Below are 19,660 nucleotides of genomic sequence, written 5' to 3'. Positions count from 1 at the left end.
AAGTAATTTCACTGAAGCTAACGTAGCTGAAAGATTTACGGACTGGTCATGACTGCAATACCCATCAAATCCTTCGGAAAAACACTTCTGGACAAATCCACAGAATGTATTATTGTTGCTGTGCCAGAAGAAGACTACAAGCTCACACCACCTGGGGCTAGGCCAGCAACTATTGTTGCTGTCAACAGGAATGGTAGAACATCCAAGCATGTTGTTAGATGTGGCTTAAACACAACAGTGTCCAACATCTCATGCTTTCTGCAAGGTTTATCTATCAGCAGCATATGCAAAAGAGTCAACCAAGAACTGATGCAAAAGAAGCTTCCACAGTTTGGCAGGCAAGTATCCATTGAAGTGCAGGAGCTATTCACAATGTTACAGCTTACAGACCTCAGTCGGATGGTTTGTGTTAAATTCAACACATGATATGGCTGTCATCAGAAACTGTAAGCCATTCTCCCCATCCAAGTGATCTACCAAAACAGGAATGGACAACATACACGATATGCCAACATTGACATTGGCACCAGATTAAATATTATCTCTTTAAATATCTTACATGTGATGTATCATGAAATTGGCAAAGCATGGTGTAGACTACACAATCTAACTGCTTACAACCATCCTAACATTCTATGCATTGACATTATCCATCGTAAATTTCAGAACAGCTCCTCAGAATGCACCTGAAACATTTTCATGTGTTGAAACAAAATGGACCACCTATCATTGGTCTGCCAGTATGCACAGATTTACATATGATCACAGCCACAAGGTAACCAAGCTATCAGCTGCAACACCAAAGATTCCAGACCACAACACAGATCTCATACATTTTGGAAACAGCCAAGCACAGCTGATTCAGCAAGTTACATCAGATAATGACCAACTGTAACAGCCCAAGATGATGATCATCAGCAGGTGGCCTCAACACAATCCAACTGATCTCCTCTGGCCATTCAGAGACAAACAAGCACTCTCATGGCATGTCATCTTCAAAGGCAAACAATTTATAATTCCGCAAGCAGGTTCCTAAGATACTGAAGCAATCCATGTCCATGGACAACATCCAAGCTTGTGCATGTGACTTTTGTGGCACATTAGTTCCATGTAATGACTATCTTCAATAAAAAGAGAATCAAAGCCTTGAACTTCAATGGCATGATCATCACCACTATCACTATTCTGGGACCTACTATTGACCAAAAACTGAACTGGATTCTCCATATAAAGATGGTAGTTTTAACAGCAGGCCAGCGGATAGGAATTTTATAGCAAGTAACTCATCTCCTGTCTCCCCAGTACCTGTCCACCATCTACAGTACACAAGTCAGGAGTGTGATGGAATACCCTTCACTTCCCTCGATGGGTGCAGCTCTAATAACACTCAAGGAGCTCCATTGATACCATCCAGAACAAATACTGCTTTACTGGCACTACATTCACCACCTTGAATATTCCTTCTCATCTCCACAAAATTCTCCATGGCAGCAGTGTGCTCAAGGTGCACAGCAGTAACTCACGAAGGGTCCTTGGACAGCACCTTCCGAGCCCATGTCCTCCACCACCTAGAGAGACAAAGGCAGCAGATATATGGAAAAATCACGACCTGAAAGTTCCCCTCTGAGCCATTCACAGTCCTGACTTGGAAATGTATCACCATTCCTTCACTGTCACCAGGTCAAAACCCTGGAATTCCCTCCCTAATAGCATTGTGGATGTCCCTACATCTCAAAGACCTCAAAAGTTCAAGGAAGCTTCTCCAGAGAACCTACAGATGGGGATAAATGCTGGCCAAGCCAGAAACACTTACATCCTATGAACAAAAAAAAAGATTTGCGAGACCATGTACAAATAAGCCATTTGGATGGAGCAAAAACTGATATTAGCATGTGAATAGCTACATATTGTTCTGGCATTCATAAAGACATTAGTCCATGAGTCAATTTCTACGAAACAAGTAAACTCCATCAACCTCAATTATTGAGAGAGCCTCTCCTGTCATGTGACATTCCTTTTGAGGCTTGGTGCAATAAGGTGATCGATTCTTTCCTTGTTCAAGAACATGATTACATTCTGGTGACTGCCATTTCACCAAATTCCCTTTTGAATGGCAAATTAAAGAATTGTGTCTGACAATGATCTGCATCTTTCAAAACATGCAGTAAATGGGGTATAATTGCCTCTCTACCTACAATCAAAATGTCTAACTGAATGCTCTGTTTTTGAAATGTAAAGTGGCTTGTTCAGATGTTCAGATAGCATTATTATATCTACCTGGATAACAAAGTGTGAAGCTGGATGAACACAGCAGGCCAAGCAGCATCTCAGGAGCACATCTACCTGTGCCTTGCTTCTCTTTTAGCGAAAGATTTACTTTCACTGGCAGCTCTCAGGCCAACAAGGGGTGAAGCCACATTAGATTTGGTACTGGGTAATGAGCCTGGCCAGGTGTTAGATTTGGAAGTAGGTGAGCACTTTGGTGATAGCGATCACAATTCTGTTATGTTTACTTTAGTGATGGAAAGGGATAGGTGTATACCACTGGGCAAGAGTTATAGCTGGGGGAAAGGCAATTACGATGAGATTAGGCAAGATTTAGGGAGCATAGGATGGGGAAGGAAACTGCAGGGGATGGGCACATTAGAAATGTGGAGCTTATTCAAGGAAAAGCTCCTGTGTGTCCTAGATAAGTATGTACCTGTCAGGCAGGGAGGAAGTTGTAGAGTGCGGGAGCCGTGGTTTATGAAGGAGGTGGAATCTCTGGTCAAGAGGAAGAAGAAGGCTTATGTTAGGATGAGATGTGAAGGCTCAGTTAGGGCACTTGAGGGCTACAAGGTAGCCAGGAAAGACCTAAAGAGAGAGCTCAGAAGGGCCAGGAGGAGACATGAGAAGTTGTTGGCGAATAGGATCAGGGTAAACCCTAAGGCTTTCTATAGGTATTTAAGGAATAAAAGAATGACGAAAGTAAGATTAGGCCCAATCAAGGACAGTAGTGGTAAGTTGTGTGTGGAGTCAGATGAGATAGGGGAAGCGCTAAATGAATATTTTTCAACAGTATTCACTCCAGAAAATGACAATGTTGTCGAGGAGAATACTGAGATACAGGCTACTAGACTAAGTGGGATTGAGGTTCACAAGGAAGAGGTATTTGAAATCCTTCAGAGGGTGAAGATAGATAAGTCCCCTGGGCCGGATGGGATTTATCCTCGGATCCTCTGGGAAGCCAGGGAGGACATTGCCGAGCCTTTGGCATTGATCTTTAACTCGTCATTGTCTACAGGAATAGTGCCAGATGACTGGAGGATAGCAAATGTGGTTGCCCTGTTCCAGAAGGGGAGTAGAGACAACCCTGGTAATTATAGACCAGCGAGCCTTACCTCAGTGTTGGAAAAGGTTATAACGGATAGGATTTATAATCATCTAGAAAAGAATAAATTGATTGGGGATAGTCAGCACGGTTTTGTGAAGGGAAGGTCGTGCCTCACAAACCTTACTGAGTTCTTTGAGAAGGTGACCAAACAGGTAGATGAGGGTGAAGATGAGGTTGATGTGGTGTATATGGATTTCAGCAAGGCGTTCGATAAGGTTCCCCACAATAGGCTATTGTACAAAATGCGGAGGAATGGAATTGTGGGAGATATAGCAGTTTGGATCGGAAATTGGCTTGCTGAAAGAAGACAGAGGGTGGTAGTTGATGGGAAATGTTCATCCTGGAGACCAGTTACTAGTGGTGTACTGTAAGGGTCGGTGTTGGGTCCACTGCTGTTTGTCATTTTTATAAATGACCTGGATGAGGGCGTAGAAGTTTGGGTTAGTAAATTTGCAGACGACACTAAGGTCAGTGGAGTTGTGGATAGTGATGAAGGATGCTGTAGGTTTCAGAGAGACATAGATAAGCTGCAGAGCTGGGCTGAGAGGTGGCAAATGGAGTTTAATGCAGACAAGTGTGAGGTGATGCACTTTGGTAGGAGTAGCCGGAAGGCAAAGTACAGGGCTAATGGTAAGATTCTTAGTAGTGTAGATGAGCAGAGAGATCTCGGTGACCATGTACACAGATCCATGAAAGTTGCCACCCAGGTTGACAGGGCTGTTAAGAAAGCATACAGTGTTTTAGCTTTTATTAATAGAGGGATTGAGTTCCAGAACCAAGAGGTTATTGTGAAGCTGTACAAAACTCTGGTGCGGCCGCACTTGGAGTATTGTGTACAGTTCTGGTCACCGCATTATAAGAAGGATGTGGAAGCTTTGGAAAGGGTGCAGAGGAGATTTACTTGGATGTTGCCTAGTATGGAGGGAAGGTCTTACGAGGACAGGCTGAGGGACTTGAGGCTGTTTTCATTAGAAAGAAGAAGGTTGAGAGGTGACTTAATTGAAACATATAAAATAATCAGAGGGTTAGATAGGGTGGATAGGTAGAGCCTTTTTCCTAGGATGGTGATGGCGAGCACAAGGGGGCATAGCTTTAAATTGAGGGGTGAAAGATATAGGACAGATGTCAGAGGTAGTTTCTTTACTCAGAGAGTAGTAAGGGAATGGAACACTTTGCCTGCAACGGTAGTAGATTCACCAACTTTGGGTACATTTAAGGTATCATTGGATAAGCATATGGACGTACATGGAATAGTGTAGGTTAGATGGGCTTGAGATCAGTATGACAGGTCAGCACAACATTGAGGGCCGAAGGGCCTGTACTGTGCTGTAATGTTCTATGTTCTCATGTTTAGGAGAGATATAGTTCTTATTTCTCACAGTTTCACCACCCAACCAAATGGTGTAATGCGCACAAAAAGAAGGGAGAAATGGTACAAGACCATTAACAACAAGCATGCTCAGTTATCTCAATATAAACCAGGACAGAGCATATAAGCCAGGATTTCCATATAAATGCATGGAATAACACTAACGTATTGTGTTCAGCCTAGTCATATCATCTTACAATAAGCAATTGCCTCGCCTAGTGAAGAAAAATGTAACATATCCAAATTGTCTATCATCCCGTGTCTTATGGTCTCCACACATCATACAGAATGACAACTCAGATACTGAACATGACATGCCACACATCAACTACATATCTGCGAATGGTATATGACACACCACAGAGAGAAGCTATATTACCAAGTTATTGTAACCGTACAAGGAGCAGACCTGATCACATTGCATATCTATAGGCATTCTTATATGTGTTATTGGAAAAGAGACCCCACTTTTTAAAAGGAAAAGGAGTATTCTATTCTGGCAGAGATTCCATATCACACAGGCACTGTAACCTTCAGGCAGTCACATGACATCACAACACGTGACGTTCTGGTATAGCGGTACCTGCTGTTATGATTGTAACAAGGTCAGCCAGCTGGATCTCATTGAATATGAGTTCCCTGATTGGAGCCGGTTAACAGCCCCGTTCAGGGAACTTTGGCTGACATATGGAAAGGATGAGTGTCAGATACTGAGTCCAGAAATGTTTACTTGTAAATAAAGGGTGACTTTGTGATGGGTTACTGGCCTCTGTGGAGTTATTTCATACTGCTACATCATCTTTAACTCTGTCTCTCTGTGCAATGGAGGAAGTGTAGTCACACAAGTGTGATGTACAGTCGCGTTAGTAAGCACAGAACCCAGAATGTGTGTACGTCTGTGATATTGTAGCTGGGTATCTACTTAATATTGTTGATGAATCCTTATGAGCACAGGCTGAAAAGCTTCAACAATATGTCTCATGGGAGCAGTATGAAAAACCGAAAAGTGCATGACGGCAAATGAAGAATGCTATTCCCACACTAGGAATCCCTGTCAAACATTTACCAGGAGAACAGAGACAGTAGCTGCAATAAGTGAGGTTTTATTCAGATGGGACAATGACAAGTTTAAATCTCCACCTGATCTGCTGCTCAAAGTCACCTCTATTTTACCGGTCAGTTTCCCAAGCTTCGGGAAACTCATGTTGTTGCAGAAATATTTGGATTGGCTGTGAGAGACGTCAATCACAGAGCCCACCCACTCTGCCCATTCTCTCCTCTTCCTCTTCCAGAGCTGGTTCACTTCCTATAGGGACTGAAAACCAAGTGAGGAGATGGTGAGTGAAGGAGCAGCTTTTATACAAATTGTATCCCATAATATCCACACCAGTCTTCAGGCAGTCTGACTGTCCTGTGGGTAATCAGGGGTGGAAATGTCCCTTATGTTGTGTGAGAAGATCCAGCTGAGAGAGCTGTTTACTCAGTGCTTTGTGCTGAACTGTTTGACTGGAGCTGTGTGTTGGATGAGTGATAATGGGAACTGCAGATGCTGGAGAATCCGAGATAACAAAGTGTGAAGCTGGATGAACACAGCAGGACAAGCAGCATCTCAGGAGCTGTGTGTTGGATATTGTATTTATTGGAAGTATTTCCCTTCTGATTTCCAGCCTGAGTTTTGAGTATGAGAAGGTGAGCTGTAATTACCTGGGAGGTACAGAGTGTCTGAAGATTCTTACTGATTTCCTGTTGTTGAGGTCTGTGTGTGTTGGGAGTCAGTTATTATCCAGTGGACTGTAATTTACACTGTTTCTCTGAGGGAATTTGGTCTTGTTGTATCGCAGTGTTGAGGGAATATTGCCTCCCTGGGAGATTTTACATAGGAATAGGAGTCGATCGTTTAGTATCTTGAGTATGTCCTGTCATTCAGTGAGATCAGGGTGTATCTGTGATTGATCTCCATTCTCCTGTCCTTTTTCTTCAAACCTCCAGTGAACAAAAGCATGTCAATCAAAGATTTTATATTATTAATTGATCCAGAATCAATTCTCATTTTTGGAAGAAGGGTACACTTATTGAAATTCTTTGAATGCTTACTGCCACAGCCATTACCTAAAGCCTAGGCTTGGATTCGATAGTTTTTGCCCAAAGCTGTGGCTGAGAGCTGAATTTAGGAATGTGCAATCTGAGTAAGAGTAATGTATCTAATTTATCAGAATAAACCTGAATCCTTCAAACAGCTACACGAAAACAGTATGTTCCTCAGCTTCTAGCATTTACTGTCCCGTGCACTTTCTTTAAACAATTTCAGAAACGAAAGGGAGATAGTTCAAAATTTCCAAAATTAAACACATTCTCTCAGGGTAAAACTGATCTTTGTTAATACAGCTTGAGTTCACAGTGTTCGACAGCTTGTTTTACACTCCTCGCGAGTGTCTTTTCCATTGCCCTCAAGGCACCTGGAAGATGGGGGTGCTGTGCTAAAGAAGGAAAGTAGCCACATTGTCTGCTCCTGGTCACTATCTAGTTCCAGTGCACAAACAGAGGGTTTGTGACAGTCAAGTCTGATTCCCACAACCAGGGGAATAGCAGACTGGCACTCACTGTGGAACAGTCTCCAACTGAGGGTCAGCCCCTTCAGCAAAGGAGGAGAGAGAGTTGAAGGAAATCATGTTTCCTTTTCCTGTTTTACAGAAGGATTGCACCACACTACAACAGAGAGTACAATGAGGATGGACACTGCAGATCAATCCTGACCATCTCTCAACAAACAACTGCACAACAGTGGGAAGACATCCTGTCCCTTCACAGCATTGCTCAACACAGAGAAAGTTAGGCAGTGAAACCATCAGCTGGAAATCAGTCAAATCAGGGGAGCATTGACATATCATCAGATCTGAAACTGGTCAGTGGTGTGAAACCTTCCATCAGAACCAACCTTTCTGAAGGTTCGGCTGTGGGTGATTGGTCAGGGTGAGGCTGAGAAGAAGTGTGAGTGGCTCCAAGTGTGGTGAGAGCTTCAGTCGTTCATCGAGTCTCATGAAGCACTGACATATCCCTATGTGTGAGAGACTGTTTAAATGTGAGATTAGTAAGGAGCACTCCATATGTTCTCCCAGTGTACATTCTTATCATATCAACTTTAATGGAAGAGCTGCCTCATGGAACAGAAGCCATTCAAGTGTGAGGTGTGTGACCGAGTCTTCACAAAATCCTCAGCGCTTGTGCAACATCGACGCATTCACACAGGAGAGAAACCATTCACGTGTGAGGTGTGTGACAAATCATTTTCGAGCTCATCGAACCTCCGTGTACACAAATGTATTTATGATGGAGCAAATGTATTTTCCTGTAAGGTGTGTAACAAATCGTTTTCACAGTCATGGACGCTGCGTGTGCATCTGCGCATTCACACCGGGGAGAAACCTTTCACCTGCGACGTGTGCAGCAAGTCATTCTCACAGCCATCGACCCTCCGTGAACACCAACGTATTCACACTGGAGAGAAACCATTCACGTGTGAGGTGTGTGACAGATCATTCAGGCAGTCATCAAGTTACCGTGCCCACCAACAAATTCACACTGGGGAGAAACCACACAAGTGTGAGGTGTGTGGCAAATCCTTCTCGTGGTTAACAAATCTCCGTGCACACCAACGCATTCACACAGGGGCGGAAGCAGTCAAGTGCGAGGTGTGTGACAAAGTGTTCACGCAGTTAAGGAGTCTCCTGCTACATCAGACAACCCACACAGGGGAGAAACCCTTCAAGTGTGAGGCTTGTGATAAAGGTTTTGCAACATCTTCAACCCTCCTGATACACCAGAGGATTCACACAGGGGAGAAACCCTTCAAATGTGAATTTTGCGAGATGGCTTTTTCTCAAATGTATCATCTCTTGAGACACCAGATGACTCACACAGGTGAAAAACCCTTTAAGTGTGAGGTGTGCGACCGAGCCTTCACCCAGTCATCATCACTGATAAAGCACCAGCGCGTTCACACTGGGGAGAAGCCGTTCAAATGTGAGATGTGTGACAAATCATTCTCAGATTCATCGCATCTCCACAGACACCGACGCACTCACACTGGGGAGAAACCCTTCACGTGTGAAGTGTGTAGCAAATCCTTCTTAAGATCATCAAACCTCCGCACACACCAATGCGTTCACACCGGGGTGATGCCGTTCAAGTGTGAGGTGTGTGGCAAGGGGTTTGCAGAATCATCAGCCCTGCTCAAACACTGGCATGTCCATACAGGGGAGAAACCATTCACATGTGAGGTGTGTGACAGATCATTTTCACAGCTAGGAAATCTCTGTGTACACAAATACATTCACAAAAGCGAGAATCTCTCATCATGCTAGGTATGCAAGAAGTCATTCTCTGACACATCATCCTTCTGTGCACATCCAGAGAGGAGAATCCTTTCCCTGCAAGGTGCGCAGAAATCCTTCTTGAGTTTGTCAGACCTTATATTCCATCAGGGGCTCCTGCAAAGGAGAAAGTCTTCAACTGTGAACTGTCATGTGGGAGGAAGCAGTGGTGTAATAGCAAAATGTTAAACACTTTGCATACAAGTATTTTACTAGCATTGTGAATACTTAGTGTTTTGAGTAAATTTTAGTTTTAGAAATATGCGTTTTAGTTCATTGGTTTTAAAAAGATCAAATATTATTGCAAGGTGAATGGAAAAACAAGGAATACTTTGCCACAATTATGCATGGCACTGTGAGGTAGCAACAAGGTTGGTAGCCATCTTTCTGAAAAAAGGACACAGCTGCATTAGAAGCAGTTCAGAAAACTTTCATTTGACATGATTCATGGGATGAGTGGGTTATTGTGCAAGGAAACATTAGGCAGGTTAGCCAATATCCATTGGAGTTTTGAAGAATAGGAGGGAAACTTCTTCAAACACACAAGATTTTCAGGGCACCTGATCAAGTGGATGCCGAAAGGATGTTTCTCCTGTGGGAGACAGTAGAGTGAGTTACAGATACACGGTCCTGAGTGTTTGGAATTCACTTCCTCAGGCAGCATTGTTGAATATTTTTAAGTCAGAAAAAGAGCCATTAATGTCCTTCTCGGACAATAGTCTCCTGGGTACAGGCAAAAACGTGGAGTTGAGGCCTCAGTTAGAACACTCCTGCTTTTATTGAATGGTGTAGCAGGCTTGATGAAACAAGCAACCTACTCTTGCTCTGAATTGTTATGTTCATGTATGTGTTGTCAGATAAATAGAGAGAGCTTTAAAACAACATGTAGACTCACTTAGCTGGAGACCTGGTATGTGCATTCCTTGTTGTCATGAGTCCAGGGAAATGTCTTGTTTTGAGAGTTACAGCTAAATTAGTTTAAAGATATTTAGCAAGCCCTGAAAGGCTGTAAAAACGAATTTTGTTTGGAAATAACTCCATAAAGACTGGTATCCTGTCACCAACTCACCCTCTATTTTTACGTGAACAGTCCTTGATGACAATACTGCCTCATAGAGAGTCAGGTACCAATGCCTGACATTCATAGACTACTCCTTTCCCTTGGAGAGCCTGCTGAGGTGTTTTAGCTTCAGGTCAGGTTCCTCTGACTCAGAGTTCGACAGTATGGGCAGCATATAACACACAGGAGTCAATACAGTGTGGAGCTGGCGGAACACGCAAGGTCAGGCAGGTGTAAACGCAAAACATCAACTTTCCTGCTGCTCTGATGCTGCCTGACCTGCTGTGTTCCTCCAGCTCCACACTGCGGACTCCAGCATCTGCAGTACTTGCTGTCTGTATGTGACACACTGGACCTTGTCTATTGTGCCAGGAGCACCTCAGTAAAATTATACTCTGTCCTTCCAGTAGATGAGGCATTGAGGCTGCTACTTCTGTCGTATCCGTCCATGATTCAGGGGACTCAACAATGTTTGACCGAGAGGGTGAATCCACAAGTTCTGACAGCATTTCCAAATATTCTGAGGGGCAGGGCACATTTTGTTCCTGCACCATTTCATATGGTCCACATGCTTATTGAGGATTGTCACACCTACCCAAACTTTATATGTCACTGGTACTGATCTTGTGTTGACCATGCCTCTTACCCATGTGGGGCCATTTCCATAATTTTTACACCAAACTTCGCCTCCTGTATCAAGCTGTCTCTCTTGCTGGGTGGAGTCTTGTCTGGCATTGGAGTTTCTGATATTGTCTCATTGCACTCCCCCACCCCCCAGCCCCCAGGCCCGGGAAGGTCGGACTTAACCTGCAGCAGGTTCTTCCACCCATTAGCAACTCTAGCGGTACAATCCCTGCAGTTGCATGTGGAGTGGTCCTATAATCAAGCAAGAACCGTGACAGCTTAGTATCTAGGGACGCTATTGACTGTTTCTTCAATCCAGCCTCGATAGTTTGGTCTGCTCTTTCTGCCAGGCTATTGGATGATGGATGGTGTAAAGATGACCTTTGTTGTCAAAGCCCATTTGACTGTTCGAAACAACCAAACTCCCTGCTGGTAAATGATGGCTCATTATCTGCGACCAAGACTTTGGGACTCTCTTTATTGCAAAAGATGTGCACTATTTTTCTACTGTCATCCCAGTGTTTGATGAATGAACCCTGTGCATGTTGAACCCCTTTGAATAGGTGTCTACATGACTAAGAGCCCATGAAAGGACCTACATAGTTAATATGCAACAGTGTCCAAGGTTTATTTGGCCATTCCCATGTATGTACGGGAGCTGCTGGCAATAATTTTTGTTCCTTGTAGGCACCCTGGGCACTGCCCCACCATTGCGCCAATGTCTGCATTCAGGCCTGGCCATCAGATATAACTCTTTGCCAACATTTACATTTTGGAGACCCAGATGGCACTGGTGAAGTTCCAGTATTTGAAAGCAACCTTCACTTGGGATAATCACTCCTGCTCCCCATTACAACATGCCGAGCTGGTCTCTCTGGGTCCAGAAGGTTTCAGTTCCAGTTGTGACGGCCCTTTGGTTTGCCCCATTAATACCAGTTATTTCAGTTTGGAAAGGACTGGATCTTCCAGTGTCCAAGATCTGTTATTGTTAGCTGTATCCAGAAAACTTATCATTATGGGCACTTCCATTGGGGGCACCACTGATGGTGTATCTGCTAATGAGAGGTGGTTTAATGTATTCACCACTCCCAGACAGTCATCAAGATGTACAGCACAGAAACAGATCCTTCGGTCCAACTCGTTCATTCTACCTGATAGCCAGAATGAATCAAGTCCCATTTGCCAATATTTGGCCCATATCCCTCTAAACCCTCCTATTCAAATTCCCATTCAGATACCTTTCGAATGTTGTAAATGTACCAGCTTCCACCATTTTCTCTGGCAGCTCATTCAACACACACATCACCCTCTGCGTAAAGAAGTACCTCTTTAAATCTTTCCCCCCTCACCTTAAACCTATACCCTCTAGAGTTGGACTCCCCTACCCAGGGAAAAGACCTTGTCTATTTACCCTATCTGTGCCCATTATGATTTTATAAACCTCTATAAGGTCACCCCTCAGGCTCCAACGTTTCAGGGAAAATAGCCCCGGTCCATTCAGTCTCTCCCTATAGCTCAAACTCTCCAACCCTGGCAACATCCTTGTAAATCTTTTCTGAATCCTTTCAAGTTTCACAACATCCTTCATTTGGAGGGAGAGCAGAATTGCATGCAGTATTACAACTACGGACTAACCATGTCCTGTATAGCCACAACATGATCTCCCAACTCCTGTACTCAATGCACTGACCAATAAAGGCAAGCATATCAAATGCCTTCTTTTCTATTCTGTCTACCTGCGACTCCACTTTCAAAGAACACCAAGGTCTCTTTGTTCAGCAACACTCCCCAGCACCTTCCCATTAAGTGTATAAGTCATGCCTTGATTTACCTTTCTGGAATGCAGCACCTCACATTTATCTAAATTAAACTCTGACTTATTAGAAACACTCAATATTAGAACCCACTGCTGAATGCAGCCTGAAGCTATGGGTAGCTCTGCCTTGTCCTCTTAAAGCAGACCTAGCAGGGGTTTGTCGTCATGATTAACATAAATTTTCATCCATAGAGAAACCTCCTGACTCCAAATATGACCTCCAGTCCATCTTTTTTTATCTGGGTATATTTAAGCTCTGCATTAAAACTAAAACTAAAATGCATTTCTCTCCATTGGGCCACCAGTGAGCTAATACCATCCCAATGCCGTACGAGAGGCATTGCATTCAATACCAGATCTTTCTTGGGATCACAGTGTGCCAATACCTTCGAGGATGATAACTGTTTCTTTACTTCACTGAAAGCTAGGGCTTGTCTATGTGACCATTTCCAATGCTGACCCTTTTTTTAAAGGAGTTGATGCAAAGGAGCCAGTGTGGATCATGTTATGTACGAACTTTCCATAATAATTTATGAGCCTAAGAAATGACCTAAGCTCTGGTAGCCATGGGAGCCAGGTACCTTTAATCTCCCTCACTTTATCTTCCAATGGGCTTAACTCAGTCTCGTCCACTCTAGCCCAAGTAGGTCACTTGAGGTGCCAGGAACACTTATTTTTCCCTTCTTAGGTGTAAGTCTGCCTCAGAAAATGCTTAGTATTCTATCCAAGTTCGCTAAGTGTCCCTTATTAGTTTTCCCTGTCATCTCGGTAAACAGTAATCTGAGACAGACGTTGCAAAAATGTTCTCCACCGTCCGCTAAAATATTGACCAGACTGATAATACCCCAAATGGCAATTTTGTAGATTGGTACAAGCCCTCATGGGTAATTCTAGTCTAAATGCAACTGCAAGTAAACATGGCTCATGTCCAGCTTCGTGAAGTACAGTCCCCCTCCCGCCGGCTTTGCGTTTAAATCCTGTATCCGAGGGATAGGGTATTTATCTAGCGGGGAGAAACAGTTTATCATTTGTTTAAAATCCCTACAAAAGCAAACTGAACCATTAGGCCTCAAAATTGGTAAGACCAGTGCTGCCCAATGGCAGGTTTGATGGTTCCTTCCCTTTCCAGCCTCCTGATTTCTGCCTGTACTTCTGCCCATGAGGCAATGGCATTGGGCAGGCTTTGTAGAATCGCAGAATTGCTTCCTGGTCAACATACAGTCCCTAGTCATTCCTGGAAGACTTCTGGGTGTTTAATTAGGACTCCAAACAGGCAGCCATTTTCTAACAGAAAATTGTTGAGCCAATCAAGGTGAATGTCTCTTTACCAAGTTTGCCCCATTAGGCTTCGGCCTGAGGTAGCGACTACAATCAGTGGTAACTGAACCAGCTGCTTCCCATAAGTGACCAGAACGAAAGTGGTACCTTTAATTGGGAAAGGTCCCGGTATAGGTTCTCATTTGAGCTGAGTGTAGTGATTGTAATGAGGCCCGTCAGATGGACCTTATAGAATATGAGTTCCCTGACTGAGGCTGTTAATCGTGTCCATTCTGGAATCCCTGGCTGAAGGTGAAAAGGACAGTGTCAGAGATATTCACACTCTGACAGCTGAATCTGAAGAGGCAGTACTGAAGTCAAGGCTGTTTATGTTTAAATAAAGGCTGACTTGGTGATGGGATATTGGCCTCTGTGGAACTATTTCACTGAAGTTTAGTGCAAAGTTAAGGGCTGGATTCTAGAGCGAATTCTATTAAAAATTGATTCTACAATCACTGATATGGCTGCACTGGTCTCGACTTCAATTAGAACTGGGTGACTATTAAACCAGATGTTGAACTTGATTGGGGATAGTAGGAACTGCCAGTGCTGGAGTCAGAGACAACACAGTGTGGAGCTGGAGGAACACAGAAGGCCAAGCAACATCAGAGGAGCAAGAAGTTGATGTTTCAGATCCTGACCCTTTTCCAGAAATCATCTTCTTTCTGAAGAGGGATCCTCCCCGAAACGTCACCTTTCCTACTCCTCTAATGCTGCCTGTTTTTCTTGATTGGTTCTGATTTGGACGTTGCTAAGCAATGTAACAGATGTGGCTGGACTTTCCAGAGTATGAACTCTGCTGGATACCATCCTATGAACTTAGGCCTCGTGTCTGCATGTCAGCAACAGCTACAGGGGCTTGCCAGCCAGGATCCTGAAGAAACTTTTAACCATTTGGCCGAAGCTTGGTTTTGTTCTGGGTCATTACTGTGGGCAGACCGAGAGTCCCTCTAACCAGAGTATGTCCTGAGTCAGACTATGCAGTTGCCTGCACTCAGGTGGTGTTCCCCAAGCTCAGTCGGGCTCTCGAGGGTGTCCATTTCCAACAGAATACCCTGCAACTTGTCTGCTCCACTTGCTGCATTTACCAAAGAAAAAGCATGTAGCACCCGTTTGAAGTCCAGTTGGGCTTCAGCTAGTGAGTGTTTTTGCATGGTTACAATGGTCGCTAAGCATTTCATTAAGGGTTAAACCAAATTCACAGGATTCTGCCAATCATCAGAAACCCCAAAATGGATTCTCTGGTTCGAATTGCCAAGTAAAAGCAATAGCATCTCAGAATTAGAGGAAGCTTGGGTGCATAATAATCTCTAATAATGTCAGTAAATTGGTGAAAGGTTTTAGTGTTTGGTGCCTCAGGGTAAGTTAGGTTCCTAATGACTGAAAAAGCTTCAAGTCCACATACTGCCACTTTTCTTTATCTCTGCCACAATGTCATTTGCCTGGAAAAAATAATGCATTCTTTCTACATATTGGGCACAGTCCTCAATGATAGGATTGAACAAGTCAAGCTTCCCAAACAAAGGCATGAAGTAAGAAATACTTACCCCAACTCAAAATAACTGCTGTGAGTGAGCTTCTTCGGGAACGTACTTTACTTTCATTGCCACTAAAATAACTCCATAGAGGCCGGTGGCCCATCACTAAGTCACATCTTATTTACACGTGAACAATCTTTTATAGAGGGGAAATATCTATGAACTCATCTGAGTATCTCTGACACTCACTAGGTTTATATCAATCAGTCAGGGCTCCTTGATTGAATCAGATTAACAGCCCCAAATCAGGGATCTCACATTCTCTGATGTCCAGCTGGCTCATTACAATCACTACATATTTTATCAGATTAGAGAAGAAAACGTGTAAAAGATATTCCTTGAATGACCAAATAGGATTTTATCAAAGAAGGATTTGGTTGTTGGAGTGAAAATAAGCTATTCTGAACATTTCTCAAAAGAAAATTTAAAATGTTTGAGTCTGGAAAATGATTTTGGAAACTAGAGTACACCAACAGCTCGAAAGAGGAAGACAGTTTAACTTTGGAATTGCCTGACAATATCTTTGCAGAGTGGAAAGATGAGAAAGCTACAGATACGGAAGCCACTGGAGTTAAAATGTTAAAATCACCATGAACTGTTTTAAATCCTGAGCTTTAAAATTCATCGACACAGAACAATGAAAAAGCTTCTTTCAAGACAAAACTTTTGACTTTAAGTATTGTAAGAAGAAAAAATTTTCCATAAAATATGATGAAGGGTGACACTTTACATCTTAAACTGGACATGGAATTCAGCAGTGTGCTCATAATCTTGAGAGGTTGTTTGGAGAATTGGGGGAGGTTTATTGCATGTATTGCATGTGTCTGGATCATTATTGAGATTTATAAAACATTACAGGTTGTAGTATTCTGCGTTGTGAAAATGAAAACCAATCGTATGTGACACATTTTCATTTTCTTCTAGCCGGGAAGTGTTGTGAATACCTAGTCCATGGTTCATTTATTGTAGAACATAAACTTTAGTTTTAGGATTATAATTTTTAGCTTGTAAGCTAGAAGGGTCAGAAGAGATAGAACTAATAATCAGGAGGTGGACTGACTTAGCTGGAGATCTGGATATAAGATTTTGAAAATATATTGTCATGAATCAATATCTGTTAGAACCACGTTTTGAAATAGTTCCGTTTGAATTTCTGCTCATCAGACAATATCATTGAAAGTAGCCTAAGAACAGGAAAAGAACTGCATGTGAGATACTGTTGCCGATGAACTAAAATAGAAAAATATCGAGGTTCAAGCAGTTGTGCCTGCCTTAACTACACAATTCGAGGCCTGTTTATCAGTTTTAAAGAAATAAGCTAAACGTTTGATCTCAGCAGCTTGAACTTAGTATTTGTTGAAGATAAGATTTTATACTACATATTTTATTTGTATCCAGATATACAAGACTTTCTTCTCTTTCTCCATGATTTGCCTTCCTCCTTATTTGTCTTTCCTCTCTGTCGCTCGCTCCACCTTCCCATTGTTGTTGCAACCTCCTGATCATTGTCTTTAGCACTTCCCACATCAATAGTGAGTTCTCCAGCTCAATATTGTCATCTCTCTCCCTTTGTCTTTGGGTTCCTACAGCTCTTTCTCAATACCACCTTCCTCCTTCTCATTGTGTGTCTTCTCCTGTTCCTCCTCATAATCTCTTTGCTCTACTTCTCAAGAGATCATACAATCGCAACAGTACTAAAAGAGGTCATTGCATATCAATGTTAGTCCTCTGGAGGAGCAATTTAACTTCCTCAACTCTTTCTTCACCCCTCCCTCCACCTTTTCCCCATTGACCAATACATTTTTCCTTTTCAATTTCCTATTGAACCTGCCTCCACCACACTGTCAGGCAGTGGTACTTGCTGTGAGAAGACACTTTTTCTCATGTGACTCTTCATTTTGGACAGTGATTTGAAATCTGTGCCCTATAGTTTTCAATCTTTCCACCAATGGGAACAATTTCTCCCTGCCTACTCTGTCCAGACTCCTGCTGATTTTGAAAATCTCCATTCAGTCTGTTTTCAGCCTTCTCCAAGGAGATCAGCCCCAATTCCTCCAATCTTTCTGCATAACTTAAGTTTCGCAACCCTGGAATTCTGAGATTATCATGAAGCTATTCTGCATGCTCTCTAATGCCTTCACTTCACTTTCCTGCAAGTGTGGTGTCCAGTCCTATGTGAAATATTCCAGTTGCAGCTGAATCACTGATATATACTGTATCTATTTCCAACATCCTGTGAGCATATAACTTTTATGGAACATTTGCGTTCCAAGACAAGTTAGGTACCAGCATTCAATTCTGCTCTGCTGTAGAGTAGGGGCTCATTGCAAAGGTTACAATAGGTCACTTGGAACAGTTGAGGAGTTAGCGAAATGCAGTTCCAGGGACAATTTTATTGGGCAGATACAGGAATGGACTCCATGCTACACGTGCTGATTTTTAGCGGTACCTGAAGAAAGAAGTCAAGAGCATTCTGCCAGCTCTATGTAGTAAGGACTCAGGAGGAGCTGGGAAGATGGGAATGTCACTCATGGGACTCAAAATTCTGCAAGTATTACCACTTTAGTGCAGCCAACAGCAATGTTTACCTCATGACTGATCAAGGTTAGAACTCAGAAAATTGCTAGGGATATATCTGGCTTGGTAAAGTGCTGGAGTTGTGTTTGTGAATAATTATTGGAGTACAGTTTCAGAGTCCATGGGAGGGTGATTGGCCATAACAGAGCCAGTCATTGAGGTAGTTAATAACTGACTCTTGTGAGGGAGATTCAATGCTAGTGAAATATTGTAGTCCCTCAAAAAGGTTTGTAAGATCTGATGACCCATCATATCATTCACATCGGGAGGAAGTTGCTGAGAAATCATTGGGATCTCTCTTAGTTTCATTTGCTATTTGATGCGTGCAGTGAGGTGTTAAATCATATCTGCGATGTGATATGTAATTTACTACATGTTAATTATGGATGTTAGATACAAAGTGTCCATATTTTGTAGGTCGTATTACTATCCAAAAATTGTATTGTGACATTGTTGTTTTCACAAAGTTGTGGAATCTTGAGGTTTTATTCTCTCAGTAAGTTGCTTCATGTTTTGACTACTTTAAAAACAAAAGGATCTTGGCCTCTTATTAGATGGTAACAGCAGGTTGTTGATCAAATTTGAGATCATAACAAACTGATTTAACATACCTGCCTTGCTTTTGTATCAGTGCTCCTATTCATAAAATCCAGAATGCCTCATGTTTTATTAATCACTCGTTCAACTTGTCTTCAATGATTTAGGCACTGGATATACACAGCTACCTCTACTCCTGAACCTTTTTTAGAACCGTACCTGTATTTTATATTGGCATTCTGTCCCTGCCTCCTGAGTAAAACAACCTGGATGTGGTCTTTTGAAGTTCTACTCTGTTGATCAAGAAAAAGGAGGCATATGTCCGGTATAGGCAACTGGGATCAAGTGAATCTCTTTAAGAGTTTAAAGGGTGCAGGAGTATGCTTAAGAGGGGAGTCAGGAGGGCAAATAGGGGACATGAGATAGCTCCGGCAGATAGGTTAAGGAGAATCCAGAGAGATTCTACAAGTACATTAAGGGTAGAAGAGTATCTGGGGAGTGAATAGGGCCCCTTGTAGCTCAACGGGGTCATCTGTGTGAAGATACAGGAGATGGGTGAGATACCAAACAAATGTTTCTTGTCAGTACTTACTGAGGAGAATGACATAAAAGCTAGCAAACTAAGGGAAATAAATGTACCAAGACTGCGAAGTTTGAGTTATAGGAAGAGGCTGCTGGATAGACTGGGACGTTTTTCCTCTGGACTGTGGGAGACTTGGGGGTGACCTTAGCCAAGATCTTTTCCGCAGAGTAGGGGAGCCCAAAACTAGAGGGCATAGGTTTAAGGTGAGGGGGGAAAGATTTAAAAGGGACCTGAGGGGCAATGCTTTCACACAGAGGGTGGTGTATGGCTGGAATGAGCTGCCAGAGGGAGTGGCAGAGGTGAGTACAATTACAGCATTTAAAAGATGTTTAGACACGTTCATGGGTGAGAAAGGTTTAGAGGGATATGGGCCAACTGCAGGCAAATGGGACTAGTTCAGTTTAGGAAACCTGGTCGGCATGGATGAGTTGGTCCGAAGGGCTATATGACTCAATGACTTCACTCATTTCATGCTGCCTGTAAACTTCATTTTGTC

The 19,660-nt window shown here is 42.9% G+C and overlaps 1 protein-coding gene across 1 annotated transcript; it reads left to right on the top strand.

Annotated features, from left to right (window-relative positions):
• The first annotated feature begins 48 nt into the window (after window positions 1-48).
• LOC125467704 (zinc finger protein OZF-like) lies at window positions 49-19,446 on the top strand. Its single transcript, XM_048563864.2, has 2 exons — window positions 49-402; window positions 8,012-19,446. Exons 1-2 carry the CDS (start codon window positions 49-51, stop codon window positions 9,101-9,103), a joined length of 1,446 nt encoding a protein of 481 aa, XP_048419821.2. The 3' UTR covers window positions 9,104-19,446.
• The last annotated feature ends 214 nt before the right edge of the window (window positions 19,447-19,660 follow it).

The sequence above is a fragment of the Stegostoma tigrinum genome, chromosome 34 (assembly GCF_030684315.1).
Source record: "Stegostoma tigrinum isolate sSteTig4 chromosome 34, sSteTig4.hap1, whole genome shotgun sequence".
Taxonomy (NCBI): domain Eukaryota; kingdom Metazoa; phylum Chordata; class Chondrichthyes; order Orectolobiformes; family Stegostomatidae; genus Stegostoma; species Stegostoma tigrinum.
This window is presented reverse-complemented; position numbering and strand designations above follow the sequence as displayed.